Source organism: Panthera uncia, chromosome A2, assembly GCF_023721935.1.
Source record: "Panthera uncia isolate 11264 chromosome A2, Puncia_PCG_1.0, whole genome shotgun sequence".
Classification (NCBI taxonomy): Eukaryota; Metazoa; Chordata; class Mammalia; order Carnivora; family Felidae; genus Panthera; species Panthera uncia.
In genome coordinates this window covers 78,835,313-78,849,760 of record NC_064816.1, presented here as the reverse complement: position 1 = coordinate 78,849,760, position 14,448 = coordinate 78,835,313, and the positions used below count along the sequence as shown (strand labels likewise).

The 14,448-nt window shown below is 36.9% G+C and overlaps 1 protein-coding gene across 1 annotated transcript in view; it reads right to left on the bottom strand.

The window, feature by feature from the left end:
* PHTF2 (putative homeodomain transcription factor 2) overlaps nucleotides 1-14,448 on the bottom strand; it is a 94,200-nt gene that overhangs the window by 34,310 nt on the left and 45,442 nt on the right. Inside the window, exons 5-6 of the mRNA XM_049642856.1 lie at nucleotides 7,141-7,306; nucleotides 6,044-6,208 (exon numbers count right to left, since the gene is read on the bottom strand). Coding sequence (XP_049498813.1) covers nucleotides 6,044-6,208; nucleotides 7,141-7,306 — 331 coding nt within the window. The remainder of the gene's footprint in view (nucleotides 1-6,043; nucleotides 6,209-7,140; nucleotides 7,307-14,448) is intronic.

Genomic DNA, 14,448 nt, shown 5'->3' with positions numbered 1-14,448 from the left:
AGTACCAACAAACTGATAATGCTGACCTTGGAGTTAGGAAAAGATACACATATTTGGCACTCACAAGACATTTGGAGTCAGATCCCAACCAGAGGCAAAACCTAAATTAAGTGACTTTGTACAAAATGACTTCCTTGTAAGTCTTCAGAAATGTTAAAAACGTGAAAGTTGAGGAAAGACTGATGTCTGTTCCAGACTGAAGGAGACTAGAGAGACATGACCCAGATTAGAGCTTCTGCGGGAAGGAACAAAGCTATTAACAGAGACCATCAGAATTTAAATGGGGTCTCTGGGTGAAAGATATATGGGAGTTCTTTGTGCTGTTCTCTCAACTCTTCTAGAAGTTTGAAATTGTTTCAAAATAAAATTACATCTTTTAAAAAGTACAAGCTGATTTGTACCCTGATTAGGGTATTCTTGGTTTGAGCATCACAAAAATGCGGAAAGGAAAGAGAGAGTAGGAAAGCTAAATTCCAATTAATGGAGGTAAAGAGGGTCAAAAACTGGCTGCTCCAGGTGATGTTTAGTTCCACCACTGACTGCTGTGTCGTTCATAGTGCCATTAAGAGCTGAAAGTAAGAACCTCAGAGAATAATATTAGTTTCTCAAAAGGAACACAGGTTACCAAGACTCAGATGCTTTATTACCACATTCCATTGTTTTAGGGAGTAAAGATACTAGAGAAAGGGAGTAGGACTGAGAGATATATTTAAAATACTAATATTGTAAAATTCTACTTAGACTAATTTTTAAAGGGATGGGTACTTCATTCAAGTCAACTTTAAAATATGTACAAAAATAAGAGTAAGTGAATAGCATTTTGATTTTAAAACAAACATATGTATCTAAATCATCGTTCTCTACCAAAAATAAAACACACAGTACAAAAAAAGCTGGTATTAGGAATTAAAGTACTGTAGTATAGAAAGAAATGGTACTTTTTTCATATTATCCACAAAAAAAATCTACCTTTTGACAGCTACATTTAATGCATATAATACACTAACTTGGTAAAAACCAGAGTTAACAATTTTTTTCTTAGATCAACCCAAATACCATGAGTCACAGGCATGTGGGCAATGAGGTTAGCAGTGCGGTGAAAACAGGAGACATACTAGGCCATACTGCTCTTAGTTATTTCTGTGATAGAAACAGTATTTCATGCGTTGGATTTTGAACAAAAAGCATTTGCAAAGAAACAATGTGCAATTCCACTGCCATGGTCAAGGCTTACCATGTTTTATAACTTTATAGTTAATTTTGTAACTAGCCTACTACATTAATCTTTGAATGGCATGACCTGTGTAGAATTGTTTTAAAAGTCTTATGCTTGACAAGTCAAGAAGGATAACTCTATGTCAAAAATACTCTGAGGAGGAAATGACTTTCAAAAATGTAAGCAGTGTAATTAGCTTAGTTCCTTTGTGAGATGAATGATGATTTTGGTCTTGTCTGAAAAAATGCAAATAAATGTACAGCCTATGCCATAAATAAATCATGAAAATGGTTGCGTTTTTCAACACTGAAAACTTTAACCAAAAATGTAACACAACTTTTAAAGAATTTACTAGCTTATGAAATTTCAGATCTACTGTACCAAACATGAAAACCAGTGTGTTTCTATTTGAAAAACCTCATCAGGTAATCATAACATTCATGGTACTCTGTACTGCTATAGGGAAAAAAAAAGTTGGAAATCTTTGTTGGTGCTCTTGAAAACATTTAGAGGTATATAAATAGACCCAACTGAAGATTATCCTTCCAGTACTAAAGGATATTCGAGAGATGTTCCTATGGGGAAAGTTAACAGTAGCAAATAACTCTTATTCTAGAACATGGTATGAAATTTCTAGTCCTGCTGTCATTTCTACAAGGTTAAGAATCCAGAGGGAAAGGAAGCTAGAGAGACAGAATGCATAAAATCTCAGACATTAGAAAATGACACAGAAGCCTACATATTACCTCTACTGTGTGCACAGCTATGCATATACCTTCATGATATGCTAACATAGCCCTTCAAAGACTTTTGGGCCCCTGTTTCCCTAGGTATCCTTTGTAACATGCAAATTTGAGAGGTGTGTACCAAATTATGTATTATGTACCAGGTTTATGTATGGTACCTGTAATTTTTCTAGGACTACTCCAAAACAGAGTGGCTCTAGCAGAGCTTAATGAGTTAATCTGTGACCTAAGATATAGAAAAAATTTTTTAACATTTATTCACTTTTTGAGAGAGAGGGAGAGACAGAGCAAGAGCAGGGGAGGGGAAGAGAGAAAGGGAGACACAGAATCCAAAGCAGGCTCCAGGCTCTGAGCTTTCAGCACAGAGCCCGACGTAGGGCTTGAACTCACGAACTGCGAGATCATGACCTGAGCCGAAGTTGAACACTTAACTGACTGAGCCACCCAGGCGCCCTTGGCCTAAGATATTTTTGAAAAATCTGTGATATACTGATATTTACATGGTCTTCATCCTTGTCTGTGGAAGACACGCTTCACCCAGTTCATAGCTTAAATGACTTAAATTAAAAATAAAATTTTAATCCTTATACCAAAAATTTATGGTGGGACTGCGTACCACTTTAATTCATTATGCAGTATACTACATTATGTGAAAAAAATCAATTTATTAAATCTTTAGGTGTTAAAAATAGTCAATATGGAGGTCAGCCATCTGAATTAACGTATGACCAGTTTTACTCTGGCATCTGTCTCTCATCCACCAAGTCAATTTATATTGACTGTTTTTCAGTGATATTGTGATAGTAAATTAAAGAACAGGTAAGAAACCTTAGTATCTGAATTCTGAAGAAGGTATTATGCTGAAGAGATATACTAGCTAGATGTAATTCTTCCTATTCAATATTCTTACTAAAACTTATAATTATGCTAATTTATGACTATAATTCTTTGAAATTAAAGTACTAAATACTTAGGAAGTATAGTTGATTTCTACATCTTTTTAAATTGCTACTTTCGTTGGCTTTGTTTTCTTAGGTTCATGGAATTCTTTTACAATAATTCCTAATTTTTTTTCAAATGAGAAATATTATGCCTTATCTAAAAAATTGTTTAATCCTGAAAATGAAATGTACTTAGAAATGATAAATAGGGCCTTCCCAACTTACAAATTCAGGATATAAAAATAAACAGTAGTTTTCATCCTAACATCTACAAAACCAACAGACACTCTACATGAAGCTTAAACATTTGTGTGGTCATACATTTATTTTCCTAGTTATGTTAATTCAGATACCTTAATGGAGGTATCTAGCTTTTCAATTTATTATCACCAGAAACAATTTTAAGTCTCAGTTGGTATTTCAGTTTAAGGCCTTTCTGATTTATCAAAGCTTGAAAGAACAAGACATCATCAAGATTTCAGAACTCAGTTTAGAAATTCCAAAATTAACATTTTTCTTAAGATCTTTTTGTACCTAATATTTAAAACATTCATTCATATGCTAACAAACCCGTTCCAAAATGAGACAGATTAAAATAGTACATCTTTAAAAACATTTAGAGGGGCGCCTGGGTGGCTTAGTCGGTTAAGCATCCGACTTCAGCTCAGGTCGCGATCTCGCGATCCGTGAGTTCAAGCCCCGCATCGGGCTCTGGGCCGATGGCTCAGAGCCTGGAGCCTGCTTCCGATTCTGTGTCTCCCTCTTTCTCTGCCCCTCCCCCGTTCATGCTCTGTCTTTCTCTGTCTCAAAAATAAATAAACGTTAAAAAAAAATTTTTTTAAAAAAATAAAAACATTTAGATTACAAAGTTGTCATTTTAAAGATATAAATCCAAAGGGATTTAGCCATTATAATATCAGTGACTGGTAGTCAAGGTCATTCTATAGTCCAAAAGGAAGAAAATTGAAGTCTGAATCTCATTTGACTAGAGAAACATGGTAGAATTCCAAAGGCACTAACCTATTGATCTAGGGGGATTTTGAATACTATGTAATACAATTTTAGTTTTGGACAACCCAAACAACTAAATGATTCCCCAAAAGCAAAACATATATACTATGCTATTTATAAGTGCTCATCAGAAGGTCTTAAGAAACTGACTTCACAGTGATAAAACTTTCACATCCTACTGTTGGAAAGGACAGCTATTTATTAAAAAACAAACAACAACAACAAAAAACTAACAAAGACAATGAAAGTCAAATTCAAAATAAAACCAAAGCCTGTATCTTTTCTGGACAAAGAACAGGTGGTTGGAATGGTCAGGGGATCCAACTTAATTTCATGTTACTTCAAACTTAGGCTTTGGTACAATTTCCCTCAAAATTACAAGCACTTGAAAATACTCCCAGGATACCATGGCTTAATTGTGTAACGTATGATAAACTTTATCATTAAGAGCACAAACACAAGTTGAGGAAACAATGATACTAGTGAAGGAGTTAACAAAAGTGCTCAAAAATAGTTACGTGCAGTATCCCTTGATTTATTAACTTGGCAAGTTTTATCAATTCTGTGTTTTGATCATAGCTTTTTAACTTTTTTCAAACTTATTATGTCTATGTAAACTATTAATATAACCCTTACATGTTTTGAATCAACCATTAAAAATGACAATACAAGATTGAATTAGGTTTATTTTTGAAGTTTGCTGTAATTATATTTCCCTATTTGGTAAATCTTTGCTGTGATACAAACTATACAAAAAGCCCAATGTATAAAACCAGAATTTCATGCTATGGTATACATTTTATTATTTTAAATAATAATGCCTATATGTTTTACTTCAGATAATTTTACATAATTGAAGCAGGGATTAGAGAAAAATGTACAACTCACATGGCATTAATAGTCACTTTGACTAATAGTGCTGATAAAAATAAAATGACCAATTCAATAGAAGTCAAACAGTATTTGAAAAATCATTAAATAAACCAAAATCAAGAAATCCCAACTAAACATACTGTGATGGTATATACTCATTCTCATATAGATGTATTTACACATATCCCAAAGTAAACTTTATGGTCTCTGTTTTTCCATCATCTGTAGCATTATAATTTATCAAAACAAAATCCATACCAGAACTGCCATATTTAAAAAAAATTGTTAAATGTTTATTTATTTTTGAGAGAAAGAGAAAGAAAGACAGACTCTGAGCAGGGGAGGGGCAGAGAGAGAGGGAGACACAAAATCCAAGGCAGGGTTCAAGCTCTGAGCTCTTCAGCACAGAGCCTGACACAGGGCTCGAAATCACGAACTACGAGATCATAACCTGAGCCGAAGTGGGACCAACTGAGCCACCCAGGTGCCCAATTATAATATTGTGTCTTCCTTCCTTCCTTCCTTCCTTCCTTCCTCTCTTTCTTTCTTTCTTTCTTTCTTTTTCTTTCTCTCTTTCCCTCTCTCTCTCTCCTCTCCTTCCTTACTTCCTTTCTTCCTTTCCTTCTTTCCTTCCTTTCCTTTTCTTTCCTTTCTTTCTCTTTCTTTCTTTCTTTCTTTCTTTCTTTCTTTTTTTAAAATGTTTATTTATTTTTGAGAGAGAGAGAGAAAGAGCATGAATGCGGGAGGAGCAGAGAGAAAGGGAGACATAGAATCTGAAGCAGGCAGGCTCCAGGGCCTCAACTGAACCTAAAGTGGGGCTTGACTCACGAACTGTGAGATCTGACCTGAGCCGAAGTCAAGAGTCAGATGCTTAACCAACTGAGCCACCCAGGCACCCCCCAGAACTGTCATATTTAAAGTCATTAATAATCATTAACTGAGGGGCGCCTGGGTGGCACAGTCGGTTAAGCGTCCGACTTCAGCCAGGTCACGATCTCACGGTCCGTGAGTTCGAGCCCCGCGTCAGGCTCTGGGCTGATGGCTCAGAGCCTGGAGCCTGTTTCCGATTCTGTGTCTCCCTCTCTCTCTGCCCCTCCCCCGTTCATGCTCTGTCTCTCTCTGTCCCAAAAATAAATAAAATTTATTAAAAAAAAAAAAAAAAAAAGTTGAAAAAAAAATAATCATTAACTGAGACTGAGTCCCAGAAAAGGGATAGTGCATCTCTATGCCATATAAAGCCTTGAATAAATACAAACCCTGATAAAAAGAAAGCCGCGTGCCAGAGGTCTCTGAAGACAGCGCCGACGCCATAAGAGGTGCTGGTTCCGTGGCTCTGAACTGCTCCCTCCTGTGTGTTGTCTGTGGTACTAGAACCATCTCCTTCCCTGTGTACTTCCAAATGGGCTGCTTTTCTTAATTTCCTTCATCAGAAGAGGTTAAGAGGCGATTAACTTTAAAATTTTAACAACCACTTTCTTGGCAGTACATTCAAAATTTTGATAAAACATAAACACAGGAACTTCAATACACAATAAAATTCAAATAAACTGGATAGAAGTTAATCCAAATGTTAAGGTACATATTTGAGAACAATTTCTATAAATGTTAGGTATTGTTTCTTGCTCTTAATGACAGGTCAGTGGACATTAGGTTGTAAGGATAACACTGGACAGATTTTTACAAAAGCATTTCTTCCCTACTTGAATGCCACTTATCTGCAGAAGAAGGAAGAAGAAAGAAGAAAATTTAGATTGGAAAGAATTATAATCTAACTGATCAATAATGCTATTTATCTAATGAAGGTATTATCTTTTCAAAACAAAAAGGGCTTAAATCTCAACATCCCCATACTGCAAATGTCACAATCTCTTAGCAACGATATTCAAAAGAGGAATTGCTCCAAAAGACCCTTTAAACAGAACTCCATTGTGCTGAGTGGCCAGTGAGACTTGCTACGTTTACTTAATCAAGGGGCAATATGAAACAGCTTCAAATAGCATTTAATAAATAGAATTTGACTGAAATTTTTTCTTGGCTCTTATTGTCAAAGTATAAGTACAAGATTTTGTAAACAGAGAGAATTATCAGCAATTCCAGCTAATATATTCCCTGCAATGATATTAGGTGCCTTGCAGATGAGCTTCAGAAAAGAAAGCAAAAACAACAAAAGTAGGTATGTGGTCTCACAATGGCCTTGAAGCAAATGCACAACCTAAATCTCCTGGCAGTTTACTCTGAAACTCCCTGCTTTATTTGAAAGAGTGACTTTACAAGATGACATTTTATTCAAGTCAAGAACAATCTTAGATTCAAGTTACAGACATACACAAAAAGATCACTTATAACAGAGTACCTCCTTCTTTTACCCCCTGTGCTCTGAGGAGGTTTCGGTGTTCTTGTTGACACAATCTGGCAATGCACAGTTCCCAGGAGCAGCATCAGCCATACTGGCCCAATCACTTCAGTCAGAGGTATGCTATGTGGGCTAGAAGCGGAACAGAATAACACTATTGCAGCAACTACAAAAAGGGAAAGAAAATATGTTTAATTATAGATCTGATAGTCACTTCTTCAAAACTTTAAAAATTGTTCTAACACTGCTTCTTGGCAGATTATTTTTCTAATTTTAAATGAGTTTAAGATGTTACTCCAGACAAGCTCTTTCAGACTATTTTTTCTTTGCCACTGGCTACCCACAGTATTCAGTAATAAACTCCTGGAACAAGATAACATCCAACACAGTCTCTAAAGTACACACTTTAACGCTATAGTGAAAACCAGCTGCATATAAATCTAAGGGCATTCCTAGTAAGATCACAATCAAAAGAACCACTAACTTCTAGTGCTCTTATTTCTTTGTTTTCCAAACAAGGAAGTAAGTCGATGATATGTGTAATAAGGCTATAAAGAGCTTCTTTTCTTTTTTTTTTAAAAATTTTTTTTTTCAACATTTTTTATTTATTTTTGGGACAGAGAGTGACAGAGCATGAACGGGGGAGGGGCAGAGAGAGAGGGAGACACAGAATCGGAAACAGGCTCCAGGCTCCGAGCCATCAGCCCAGAGCCTGACGCGGGGCTCGAACTCACGGACTGCGAGATCGTGACCTGGCTGAAGTCGGACGCTTAACCGACTGCGCCACCCAGGCGCCCCAAGAGCTTCTTTTCAATAGAAGTTTATCCACTCAGAAATAGTAACATAAATTTACTTGGGTGTATTTTTCAGGAAAACCTCTAAACACTCACCAATACTAAGCACTGTCATACGAAGAAGAAATCTTGCTTTTGCCTGCTCAGCATCCTTTATACTTTCTAGACATAAAAGTGTCTACCTTTTGGGAGTCTGCCCCTTTTATCTGTCAATCAAATGGTCTTATTTCTCTGACTTCAGGGATAGAAATGTATGCTAGTCTTGCCACAGTCTTAATTTTGGGCACAGGAATTAATAAAAAGATGGGCGGGGCACCTGCATGGCTCAGTTGGTTGAGCGTCTGACTTCAGCTCAGGTCATGATCCCACGGTTCATGGGTTCAACCCCTGCATCAGGCTCTGTGCTGACAGCTCAGAGGCTGGAGCCTGCTTCAGATTCTGTGTCTCCCTCTCTCTCTGTTCCTCCCCCACTCACATTATGTCTCTGTCTCTCTCTAAAAAATAAACACTTAAAAAAATTGTTTTTGTTTGTTTTTTTTTTAAATAAAAAGATGGGCATGTGCCTAAGTGGGGCCAATCAGAATCTTTTTCAGGGATTAATATAAGTACTTGAAAGAAGGCCCTTCTCCTAGATCACAAGTACTACTATGGAAATACAAAATTACCATACCACCTCAGCCACCACTCAGAAAAAAGCCTTCTTAAGAATGAGACCAGCATGATGAGAACAGAATCAACAACACAAAAAGACATCACCTGAGCCTCTAGATCCAGCAATGCTTTAATGCAGGGCCTAGGAGTTTCTAATTCTGTTTTGGAACAACTGGAGAATCTGAAAGTTAGGAGATTTTTGCTCATTCTGTTAGGTGTGATTGTTGTAATGTCGTGTAATGTGCCTATTTTGAAGAGATGCATGTTGATGTATACTGGGGTAAAATGTCATGATGTATATAATTTACTTCAACAAAATATATTAAGTAAATATTCTAAAATATCAATAATTATTTAATCAAAGAGATGGGCATATGCTGTTTTGAATGACTGTGCAACTTATCATGTAAATCAGGACTCTTTTGAGAATGAAAGAAGAGCTGTGAAATAAAAGCCTCAGGACAACACAAGTAGACTTGGACGGTTGCACAGTCCCAGGCAAACTGGAACATACAGCCATCGGGCTATTGTTACTGACCAGTCTATCTAGTTTCCTGGTTTTTTTGTTTTTGTTTTTAATTTTTATAATAAGCAGCAAAAAAACAAAAACAAAAACAACACTTTTTGCAAAAGCTAGTTTGCATTTGGTTTTTGCCACCTGCAACCGAAAGAATCCTGGTCTAGCACACCAAGATGGAAGCTTAACATACCACTTTACCTCCTAATATGTATTTAAAGAGGTCCCATAAAAACAAATTTCAGCTTTATAATCTCCTAAGTAATAAGTTTCTTTAAAAAGAAAAAAGAGACTTAAATTTTTTTTTTTAAATACCAATCATCTTTATGAACTACCCTGGAATTTAACTCAAAGTGTCTAGTTGTTTTATAACAAAGCTGAAATTTTGAAAAGTATAGTTTTTGATGTTTTTAATATGAACTCTGATGTGACGCTTATTAAGTCCCTTTACCTTTCTGAGCCTTGGTTTATTTATTTTTTTGTAAAATAAAATCGGAGATAGGTACTAGAAATTCAAGTAAAACACTCTGAAAAGCTCCTTACATAGTGTGTATCTAACATTAGTGATAGTACTTCTATTCACTAACACTAAATTAATTATCTTTAAAAAGAAGGGGGACACAGGCTGCCCAATTGGCTCAGTTGGAAGAGCATGTGACTCTTGATCTCTTGGTCATAAGTTCGAGCCCCAGGTTGGGTGTAGGGACTACTAAACAAATAAATTAAAAAAATAAAATAAAAAATAAAAAGAAGGGGGATGCAAACGCTACTTATGAGGTTCAGAGTTTCAGGCACAAAGAAGAACATCTTAAAGAACTTCAGATTTTATATAACCTCTTGCTGGTTATTTATCTGTATTCTTTCAGCCCTGTGACTACCATCCTCTCTGGTGGGGCTGGGAACCAACTTTATCCCTCTTTCTTTCTTCTGGCTGTGCCTAAGTGTCCATGTCCCTCCCATGGCCTCAGTTCCTGAGACAGTGGTTCCTGTATCCACAGTTCTGGTATCACCTCCATCCTATTGTTCCCCTTCAAGTGAGGGGTTAAGAAGAAAGCATTCACTTCTCTTACATAATGCTAAGTTATACTTTTTGATCATGTAATGAAGTCCTGTGAACTAGACAGAACTACTGGAGATTTTTGTTAGACAGAACTTCTACAGATTCCTCTAAGAGCTGAACTATGACAAAATGTTTATTAGGCACAAAAGTTCCAAAGATTCACATACTGGCCAAGCAGAACTCTAGGGATAATCATTAGAAATAAAAAACCATCTAAAGGTCAATTTTTAGGTCTGTCAGTCTTTGAGATTTAGTGACATATGTGAGCCACTGGGAGTAGAAAGACAAATAAGACATAGTCTCTTTCCCTGCCCCTCCTCAATTTAGAGGAAAAGGGGGACATATAAAGAATCAAGTGGGGCACTTCAGTGGCTAAGTTGGTTGAGTGGCCAACTTTGGCTCAGGTCATGATCTCGCAATCCGTGGGTTCGAGCCCCACATCAGGCTCTGTGACAGCTCAGAGCCTGGAGCCTGCTTCGGATTCTGTGTCTCCCTCTCTGCCCTTCCCCTGCTTGTAGTCTCTCTCTCTCCCTCCCCCCCCCCCATAAAAAAACATTAAAAAAAAAAAAAAAAAAAAAAAAAAAAGAAAGAAACAAGATACCAGTAATGGACTGAATTGTACCCTCTGCCCTGTTCATATGTTGAAGCCCTAAACGGCCAAATGCATAGAGCAAAGGTTGAATGAAGTTGTAAGCGTGGAGCATTAATCCAATAGAGCTGGTATACTTCTAAGAAGAGACACCAGAGAATTTTCTCTGCTCACACACAAAAGAAAGACCATGTGAGAACAAGTGAGAAGGTAGCCATTTACAAGTCCATAAGAGAAACCTCACCAGACACCATCCTGATGGCACATTGATCTTAAGACTTCTAGCCTCTAGAACTGTGAGAAAATAAATCTCTGTCACTTAAGCCACACAGTCTGTGCTATTTTGTTATGGCAGCTCGAGCAGTACCTACAAAGAGTGCTGTAATATATACAGGAAAGACCTATAACTAAATTGGGGGGTTATGAAAGGATTCTCAAAGAAGGGGGCATCTGATGCCTAATCTAACTGAGAGAACAAGAAGACGCTGCTGACCAGGTAACTATAAGGAAAAAGGGTTACCCAAGCAAAGACAGTTGTGTGTCCAAAGGCAGAGAACATTAAAAAAACAAACAAACAAAAACACCCGCAAAATGCTGAAGAAACAGCGAAGAGCTAATTTAGTCTGGTTAAACCTGGGGAAAGATTCAACAAAGGATTGACTAAAAACTTGGCTTTCACTTTGAAGGCAATGGTAACTAAAAAGAGATTTAGACCTTAAGTGGCTGGTTTGGATTGCAATTTAAAAGGTAAATGGACAGGGCTGCCTGGGTGGTTCAGTCAGTTGAGGGTCCAACTCTTGATTTCCACTCAGGTCATGACCCCAGCGTTGTGAGATAGAGCCCCATGTCAGGCTCTCTAATGAGCATGGAGTCTGCTTAAGATTCTCTGATTCTCTCTCTCTCTCTCTCTCTCTCTCTCTCTCTCTCTCTCTCTCTGGGGCGCAAGGGTGGCTCAGTCGGTTGAATGTCCAACATCAGCTCAGATCATGATCTCACAGTTCGTGGGTTCGGTCCCCGTGTCGGGCTGTGTGTTGACTGCTCAGAGCCTGGGGCCTGCTTCAGATTCTGTGTCTCCCTCTCTCTCTGCCCCTCCCCCACTCACACTCTGTCTCTTTCTCTCTCAAAAATAAATAAAAATTAAAAAAAAAATTCTCTCTCTCTCTGCCCCTCTCCCCTGCTGGTGCTTTCTCTATCTCTCTCTGTAAATAAATAAATAAATGAATAGAAGGTAGAAGATATAAGGGCTCTTGGCAAAAATCTGGGTGAGAAATGATATAAGCAAAACGCATAAATGTAGTTGAGGATACACAGTTGAGATACTTATGTAACTGAAGTGAAAAACTATATGTAGTTGTACAAAACCAAGTCTGACTGCATGTGATTCTTTCTACCTTTCAGGAGCTAGGGATGGGATAGAGAATGAGGACACAACTTTTAATTCAAAAAAAATGGAGGCACAGGGGTTTCTAAGGTGCCAACAGATTTTTGAGGGTCATTAAGGGTCATATCAACACTTTGTCACTGGCTGTGTGACTTGAAGTGGGTTAAGTCACTTCTTTAAGCTTTACTAGGAGAATATTCAGTGTTTATCACTTATGAACACTTATAATGTTAAACTTTGGTTCTGAACTGAAAAAGATCTACTTCATGTCTGTTCTAACCTGTGTTTCTTATTTAACTTTGGCAAGCCAGTAAGTGAATTTCAGACACAACATGTGAACATCTAGTTACAGTGGAAACTTCCTTGCCCTCAAATAGTAGAAAGCACAATGCACAGAGATTACAATCAATGGTACTGATTACTCATTACTCTCATTAGCAATTACAGTTTCTGACTACTTTAGAATAAAGCTTTCTCCTGTAGGTAAACTAGAAAGCATTAGAAGATAGCTACATTTAGATTAAGTTCTCTTAAATCTTTTGGGGAGGACAGCAAACACAAGATGGTAACTCAATAAAAATTGGGATTACTACACCTAGAAAATAGCTGATAAAAATACAGTTAGAAGAACTATCATATAATAGCATTACTTAACAATAACAATAAAGGTCAAATTCTTGAAAGTGATTAAAAATTGCATATGAAAATCCTTGGACATGTTATTACACCCCATTGCAGGCATTCTAGGAATTTATCATAGGAAAATAATTCAAAATATAAGAAAAACTTCACAAATACATTCACTTCAGCAGTAATTCTAATAGCAAAAGACAGCAAAAAGCTTAAATGCTCAATACTGATGTAGGACAGTATATAATAATTTAAAAATATAATTATAAAGACTATGATACTTGTGATTACATAAGGCAAAAAAATACAATTGTTTATACAGAATAATCAAAACTACATAAAAAATGTTACAAAGTAAACTGAAGGGCCAGATTACAGGCAGGTTTTTAAAATTTTTTTCCTATATTTTCCAAATTTTCTTCAATTAAAATTTATCATTTCTTTAATCAGAAAAACACACAAATCTCTCTATTGATAAAAATCACAGAATCTTCATAATTTACTCTCTCTTAGGTATATATGATGTACCTTGGCTCAAAAGAAACAACTTTACCTAAATAAAAGTCTGAAGGCTTTATTGTATTTTCATTTACTTAGAAGATACTTATCTGAAAAAAAAAAATAAGATACTTAATCTTTTACTTAGAGTTTGTTGATGAAACGTATTTAAATAATCATTCAGGATTACTATCATGTCTTTTTAAAAAAGCAAGACATTAAAAAGACTGAAAGGGTGCCCACTGAATTAAAACCACTGCTTTTGTTACAGTGCTGGGATGCGAGTGGTGTCTTCTTCAAGCCTCCAAACACTCTATAGAGCATCACGTATTATGCCTTGTGCGCTGCTGCTCTGACTGGGCACCAGAGTGCTGCTGCGCTGGGAGGCAGCGTAATGGAGTTGTGTTAAGCATGTGGCTTGGTAGTCAGATGGCTTAGACTCGAACCTGGATTCTACTGCCCCTGGGGACTGTGTGACTTGGGGCCCTCAGGTCCTTCGGGTCCCATCTCTATAAGCTAGGCAAACTACTGGTACCAACACTTCACTGTGCGGTTGTTAGAATTAAGTGAGACTCTGAAAAGCACTCAGAATACTGCCTGGCACACAGACTCTCAATACAGAATGAGGACAGTCTCCAAATATAGTGGTTAGAAGAAAAGAGAAACTATAGCTGATACAGGAAAAATGAACTCACATAGCTTGTATACAAAAAGACTGGTGTGGGAGTGCCTGGATGGCTGAGTTGGTTAAGAGTCTGATTCTGGATTTTGACTCAGGTCATGATCTCCCTGTTTGTGAGACTGAGCCCCATGTGGTGATCTGGGCTGACAGCATGGAGTCTGCTTGGGATTCTCTGTCTTCCTCTCTCTTTGCCCCTCCCCCACTGTGTGCCCACGTGCACACACACTCTCCCTCTCTCAAAATAAATAAACTTAAGAAAAAAAAAAAGACTGATGTGGTAGGTACATGTGATATGTATGTGCATTTTGAAGAGACTTTCTAATTGTTAAATTACTCTCAATTTGTGTTTTTCTTTAGCCATTTGCAAATTCAAGTTTTCATAAAAATTATAATGGAACATAACTGTTTTCTCATTTTTAACACCAAACCAGCTGTGTCTTATTAAATGAAATATCACAACAAATGTGTATCTTCATACTCCATATAATTAGTATATGTTTTCTCAA